At 34.7% G+C, this 8,224-nt stretch overlaps 1 protein-coding gene across 1 annotated transcript; it reads right to left on the reverse strand.

The window, feature by feature from the left end:
* Positions 1-1,177: 1,177 nt before the first annotated feature.
* On the reverse strand, positions 1,178-2,417 carry LOC108740846 (spermatogenesis-associated protein 20-like; the record flags this gene model as incomplete). Its single annotated transcript, XM_018475347.2, is given in 2 exon segments — positions 1,178-1,643; positions 2,218-2,417. Coding segments are annotated over 2 exon segments (539 nt in total), but the record flags the coding sequence as incomplete, so codon positions are not given.
* Between the last annotated feature and the right edge of the window lie 5,807 nt (positions 2,418-8,224).

The following is an 8,224-nucleotide window of genomic DNA, read 5'->3' on the forward strand; positions in this document are numbered from 1 at the left end:
AATAATATAGCCCAATTTTTACGACTAACTAACAATTTCTTTTCATAAATTAATCTGAAATTAATAGTCAATCAATGAAAAGCAATATTTTCGATGACTTCATATGAAACAATTTTACCTTTAACACATTAATTCCTTTTTAGATTTTAACCCGTAAATCACAAAATACAAAAATTACTAAAACCTCTAAAATTTAGAAACAGTTTCGTTTATAACTTATAATCGCGGACTTAACTGCATCTTGTAATCCCATTAAAAAGTTAATTCTCTTGGACACCGGATAGATTATCTCCTGAAGGATTATAAAGCGCTTTGGTCACAACTTTAATATTTTCAAATTTTGAAATAAAAAGATTATAAAAAAAAACGAATAAACTGGTAATACCAGCACACAAAATGTAAATGTGGCATATAAATGTTACCATAGAAACGGATAAGGAATTAAATCAGATCAAGTATATGGTGTGGTCCGAAATATAATCCAGCATACTGGCCGGTAATGATGACGTCATAAATCGACGCCATACTGTTGATTCGTTCCCAAATATACTGGCCAGTGCGTTGACATCAAATTGACGCCATATTGAGAATAGTGTTTGTGCTCGTTTACAACAATTGTTGGATATACTACAACTTCACACTTGTCTCACCAGTACAATATGGTGGCACACCAGTACAATATGGCGTCGATTCATGACGTTATCAGCGCTAGCCAGTATGCTGGGTTATATTTCGGAACACACCCATAATAATGGTCACGTTAAAAAAAAAAAGGCATAAACAAGAAGAAAAATATACGAAAATCGGAACTTACCTTTAGTAGCCTTTATAAGTATATCACAGCCATATTTTAAACAATTGGTAAAAGTCGTGATTTTCAATAATATTAAAAAAAAAAACTACCCCACCATGTTTACAAAAGGCAATAAAGATTCGCAAATATTTTATAAAAAAAAAAAAAAATGAAAGGCAGTACCAACTGAATTCGAAATTCACCAACGTGTGAAATGTATATAGAGATATATAAGTAAGAAATAAAGCAATAATGTTTACATTAAAGCTAATTACCAACCACCCAATTCCCACAAAACGACCAAAAACTTGAGCCACTTACGCCAAAACCCTAAACCTAACTATCATACCAAATACTGATACTAACAAACCGGTAAAAGTAAACTAATTGCAAGAAAGATTTAATATAATTAATAATAATAACATAATATTAACATACCATCACAGTCAGTCCTCGCGAAAACAACAATTCTATGAATATATATGTATATGATCGCCCAGTTCACTACCCTTCACTTGTCGGGATCTGTGGACGGTCCTGGAGGAGTGTTATCCTTGACCGTGGGCGCCGTTTTTTCTTTTAACTGTTGGGCGTAATCATCAAGCGAATTGGCCAGATCTTGGGGTTCGGTTACTGGCAGCGAGCAGGCGAAGTTACGACATACGTACGCGGCCGGTTTTCCCTGAATCCGCTGCAAACGGCTCAAGGACTCGTGGCGCCGATAAAGGATGCCAGCTCGCCCACTTGGACCGTCGGCCACAGCCAGGATTCGACCCGGTATAAAACGGGTACGTAAAACGTCCAGTAACGCTTGTGTATTGTTGTCTTCAGCATCGCCCGCGATAAACACCTGAAACAAACAAAGAAACCCCTTAATGTTGCCAAAGTGGCAAGGAATTTTACAATTTTACTGCTAGTTCCTACACTTTTTAAACGCACCGCGTATAATCCTAGAAGTACCTAGGCGACCGAAGTCTACTCAGAACTGATGTAAAACGTCTTGCTAAAACTGTCTTGTATAAGTCATTACTCTTAGTTTGTATCTCACAATTGCTTTTCTACATATCATCCAAAATTAAAACAAAAAAAAAATGTGACTACATTGCGGGATTTGAACTCGCGCACTCCGGCGTGGTAGGCCTACGTTCTAGCCACTAGACTATTTACCAATCTCGTTGCATGGGCAAGACACATTTGTTGCATTGTGCGTGAAAACAATGAGAAAACGAATTTTCCCAGAAATAAGACCCGGCTAGATCGATTTTTCATCCCCGTAAACCCCTATATTGTCAATTTCATCGAAATCGTTGAAACCGTTCTAAAGAACGCGATTACAAACAAACAAACAAATAGGAACATAAATATTGCTCGAGAAATGTAAAAAAGTGGCCGCGATAACAAGAAAAATGAGTATATAAACTTACCTGGGTTGGAGATTCGTAATAGAATAACAAGGCGGAAGCCATTTCGGGAAGGGCGATGGGAATGGCAGAAAGCTTATCAGCGAACGCACTCAAAGTACGACCGGCTTTTACCTTCAAATCTTCACGATCCAAGTAGGCCGCGAGTCTAATCAGATTGTGAACAGACACGGAATTCCCGCAGGGTTCCGCGCCGTCTTGATCTGGAACAAACGATAAACAAAACATGGAAACAAAAGACTTGTCAAAACAGCCTCGATAAATGAAAATGGATACAGAACGGTGACAAAGAAATTAGTTGGTACAGTAACATTCACTCAAAATGGACAGGAAAGGCAACCCACCATACATTAAAGTAGACCCTCGCATACACTTCTACTGTCTTCGAATTTCAAAATGTACGAACTTTCAGGGGCAAATTATTCAATATATATTTGTGTGTATCCTAAAAAAACATCTTCCTATTCGAAAGTATCCCATTTTTCAATCCACACCATCCAATACTACCTATTTATTTTATTATTTAATGCAAAATAGCAACATTTGTGTAACCTGATGTTTTACTTTTTACTAATAATTAATTATTAAGCAAAACAAAAACCGCTTTTTTCAAATTTAAAAATATGGCGCTTAAAAAACAAAAGCCGTATAATTTAGTAAAGCGCATGCGCTCCGATCTCTATGATCGCCTCATGAATTACAATTAACCTCTGTTTAGCAAGTTCTTACAACGCGTTCGGGTGCGTGAGTGTTACATGATTCTTTGATACTTTTGATTAATTAATATAATCAATCGTTATCATAACTCGTCAGTTTATTATTTGACTTCATAGCGTATCGACTAGAATCGTGTGACAGAGTGTAGGTATCACAAGATCCAAGGCATAGTCAAAATACTACCATATTATGTGGGAAAGGTATGTTTCAACTACAATATCAGTCCCTTAATTTCTTGTAAATGTATATGTTCTAATTTTCATTAGAATATAAACTGATGGTATGTTTCTCATTCTGATATAACGTGTTGTATTTCTTCCAACGATCGCAATAGTAGGGTTATAATCTACTTCTGGTAAATTATTGCTATAATATTATATATATAAAAAAATTATGAGTGCTGTCAGAACAGGACAAAGTAATATTTAGTAAATGAAAGTTAGTATCAGCAATTTCTTATGCTGAAGTGTACGATGTGTTTCATACCTATTTACGAACAATTCCTTTAAATTTTAATCATTGATTACTATACATCTATTAAAAAACCATAATGGCCGACATCAGACAACAATTGAAAAAGAATGATGGCCGACAACTGCAACAATTAGAAAAGAATGATGGCCGACAACTGCAACAATTAAAAAAGAATGATGGCCGACAACTGCAACAATTAGAAAAGAATGATGGCCGACACTACGTCATAGCAATAAAAATGGCCGGGGACAGGGGGAAGAACTGGTAATACCTAATAAAAACAATAAGGTTTGATGGTATTCCAAAATAACAACTCAAAACAACTAATCAATGTAATTGATCTTTAATTCATCACTGGCAATCAATGTACCCTATGATTGGTTAATTAAAATCAGTAATAATTAAACACTTAATAACTAAAGAAAAAGAAGTACTTAACAAGATAGTAATATCGGCATACATATTCCCTCTTATTCGAATATTGTTATTAAGCATCTTATTTAAACTTTCAATAAAATACAAATATGTTCACAGATTTTGTTTCGGGCATTATCCATTCTCTAAAGTAATAATAATCTTGATGTCCGAATAATTTGTGGAGTAGTATATTAGAATAAACCTGTGGGAATTTTATTTGTTTTATTGAAGTCGATTTAAAACTGCCGCGCTTGAAGAATAACAGAATCAGCGGAAGTTACGGTGTTCATAGTTTAGAACGCAGGCGCAATATTTATGCTGCCACGTACGCATATTGCATTAGTTAACCTCCGTTGCCGGTGTTTTGCACGCGGTCGCGCACGTGAAGTGTTCCAATGTTAATGCAACAAGTGTTTGATGGTTTTTTATTAATTATTGATTATTAGAAATGTGTGTAATTAATTATACATCCTTTTATAATTCGATCCGTATCCGTAAAATTGTGCAACAAAGTATAAAACAAACTGCAAACTTTGGCAAGAAATCAAAATAATTGATAAAGGTATGACAAAAACATTATTGCTATTGTATAACTGTTTAAACTGTTATAATTAATTGGAATTTTACTTGGTCATTCTAAATGTACGCCTAAAATATTCTGTAACTTTTCGGCGTGTTCTTAAATTCGTCAAAACGAAGGTTAAGTAGTAGTTTTGGGTATATACAACACCTATTAATATCAATAATTAATTAATTAATTAATCAGTGCAAGTATTAATTTGTATGAATATAAATGCATAGGTAGTAGGTACGTGAAACACATGAAACGATAAAATTGACACCTAAATGGAACAGTTCATTGCTTCTTTTTTACTATTCAATACAAGTTCTTCCTCCTGCCCCTGGCCATTTTTATTGCTCCACTATGACGTAGTGTCGGCCATCATTCTTTTCTAATTGTTGCAGTTGTCGGCCATCATTCTTTTTCAATTGTTGTCTGATGTCGGCCATTATGGTTTATTAATAGATGTATAGTAATCAATGATTAAAATTTAAAGGAATTGTTTGTAAATAGGTATGAAACACACCGTACACTTCAACATAAGAAATTACTGGTACTAACATTCATTTACTAAATATTACTTTGCCCTGTGCTGACAGCACTCATAATTTTTTTATATATAATATTAACTACAGGTCGAAATGAACTTAAAACGATTTTGATAGTTTCATATACCTAGGTACTTCATCTTTTATTACAATTTTCAGAGCTTTAATGAATGATCATAGTATATAGCATTTCAAATCGTTTTACCAATAGAATACTCTCTTTGGGAAACTATTCACAGAATTATAGCAGTCAGAATATAAACTAAACTACCAGTTTGAATTTTAAATGCTGCCTACTTATTTTCGTTTATAAAGATAAAAGAATGTTCTTTGAACAATTTGTTTTTAGCATTTTGTATTAATGAATAATTATACAAAATAAGTAGGTAGCATGTGTAAATGATATCAGGTAGAAGGTACCTAGGTTGCACGTGAAATCTCAGGAACATCGAAAAATTTTATTGCGACACTGGCCCTCCACATGGCTATAAACGCAGCGATGCTGTAACTAAATTTATTGAATGAGACCCGTAGCGAGGCATGGGGAACATATGTAACAGTTTTGGAGTAAGGAGTTTCACATCATCTGTAGCATCTTTTGGGCTTTTATGCATCGCCACGAAAAAGCATCTTTTGGGTATTCCATCGTTTGTTAATCAGATTTTGAACCCCCATTTCGGAAACATAACTATTGAAAGTTGTTTGTAATGTCCTCTCCGCCGCTGGTTTATAGTTGTTGATTGTTTTCCATCACCTCTCTTCTTCCCTACTCATTTTTTGATCCAATCGTTTTGACTGAAATGAAAATGGACTTTCTTTTGATTGAAGTGCCTGCCTAGACCCTTATTTTTCAAATTCAATTTCTGAACTTCCAATCAATATACCTACCTACCTATCTATTGGTTAATGAAGGAAATAATTCATCGTAGCCCGTAGTCTGATGTTGTCTACCTCCAACCTCACCCCCTTCCAAAAGCCATTTCTCTAAGCGTAATTTAGATAACGGCATCGGTGCCTGGATATCGGAAAAGAATGAAAATCTACTTAGTGGCTTGTCATTATTTACTTATTCAAGCACTGTTCTGTAATTCTACATAAGATACACTCTTGATTAAGCTATTAAAAGAAATTTGTTCAAATCTTAATTGACTTAATGTATTAATTTAGTAAAGGAACAATAGTTATTGGAAGAGTCGACCTTTATTATTCTGCCTCCAAGTTCTTTTTCCAAATTTTTAGGTAGTCTCGTTTGGAAATTACAGGGGGGGGGACATACAAGACTTACTTCTAACTAAATTATTCATAACCCAGGGGCAGCAAATATAAAGATGATGCAGGCAGCTTCAGAAACACACACCGCTCTCCCTTACACTATCCCTTGCAAGCATAAACCCGTAAATTTAGACGGGTCGGTGAATTGCATTCAATCGATACTTTCCATTTAAAAATTGATAGGTTCAACAAGAAGCTCCTAGACAATTTTCATTTAATCCCGAACTGCTATTGTCATAACCAATTTTTCTTGCATAAGTACTAATTAGTGGCAAGGGGGGGGGGCTACAACACATGTATGAATGTATCGTAATTGAACGATCAGAATAAAAATACCCGAAAATAATATTTATCGCATTTAGGAGACCATCTTAAAATAAATCCACTCAATTTACAAAAATCTGTTCATTTCTGTTTGTGGGTCATCAATTTACGTCCGCAAACCAAATTTCATCCTACGAGGCATATACATGACAGGATCCGAATGATCCAGGCGGATAGACAACCGAAAAAGTTTCCTAGTTAGCTAAAACCCGCGTTTGACATTGATATTGAAAATTAGCATCTGCAATAAATAAATTACTAATCCCAGGGGATATTTTTTGAGGGGACAGCTTAAGTTAGATGTGCGCAAGCTTGGTTCTCATTTGATTTATTCATGTCATCGTTAATAAAGATCAATTTTCTTTAATTAAATTGAACTATTTTAAATAAGCAACAGTTCGTAAAAAAAAAACAATATTTTTGCTCCAACAAACATTTCTAAAATTACATAAAACGAAAAAAGGGGCAACCTCCGAACGCGATATTATCGAATTCCTGAACATACAATTGTGTGGTAGGCACATCACTGAAGTCCAGTTTATTATGTTTACCGAACCCGGAAGAGCCGGCAGGAAGCTGGAGAAATTCCAGAGTGTAAGCGCAAAGCGCAATGGAGTGTATTATAGGCGGTGATGACTTATTGTCTAAACAAGCACACATATGTCTATTTGTAGCCTAAAAGGGAATTCTAACTGCAAACTATTTCCATTATCTAGCTCAATACCAAAACAAAGACAGAAAATTTGAAAAAGGCAAAAAATGTAAAAAGACGTTATTAAAAATTTGCAAAAAGTTTTCTTGCAATATTAATTTGAGATCATTTTTTCGATTTTTTATTTACCCACTACAAACTACCTCAAATTAATGGGGGAAAAATTGTGGCTGTTGTCACACCCCCGTCGGGAATCGAACCCGGGACCTATCGCTTTACACACCAACGTTCTGACCACTAAACTACGAGAGGTGACAACAGCAACCACAGTTTAGTTGGTCAGAACAATGGTGCGTAAAGCCAAAGGTCCCGGGTTCGATTCCCGGCGGGGGTGTGACAACAGCAACAATTTTTCCGTCATTAATTTGAGGTAGTTTGTAGTGGATAAATAAAAAATCGAAAAAATGATCTCAAATTAATATTGCATATTAATCCACTGTTAAGTAACTAACAATGTCATAGGAATTCATATAAGTTTTCTTGGATTGCTTGTTTTTCCTTCTTTATTTGGACTTTTCACTATACGCGAAAACGTAGGTGAAAATCGCTTAATTGCACTAAATAGGTTGCAAGTGTACAAATTTTTTGCTAATAAACCAACGAACGCAGAACCTTTTTTATTTGCTAATCAGTGACATTTCGATTGTCAATTTCAATCATTTTCAAGCTAAAGCAAAAATATCCTCCTTTTTATCACATTTCATTTCCCGAAACAAATTGTAACACTGATCCTTTTTATGATAATGGTTTCTTCAACGTTTCACTACAAAATGCATTAAATTTAATGAAATAATTTTCAGAAATGTTCCCATTTTATTTTAACCTCGGCATCTTATTTTTTGAGCCTACAGCGGAATGCCTACATTTATGATAAAATGATAAACTGCGAAAAGGAAATAAAACTGACAGGTCTTTATGTGACAATAAAATCTGTTTTCCATTTTTCTCGCTTAACCTGGCGATAATGGGGAGAAATCGCTTGTC

The sequence above is a fragment of the Agrilus planipennis genome, unplaced genomic scaffold (assembly GCF_000699045.2).
Source record: "Agrilus planipennis isolate EAB-ADULT unplaced genomic scaffold, Apla_2.0 scaffold297, whole genome shotgun sequence".
Lineage (NCBI taxonomy): Eukaryota > Metazoa > Arthropoda > Insecta > Coleoptera > Buprestidae > Agrilus > Agrilus planipennis.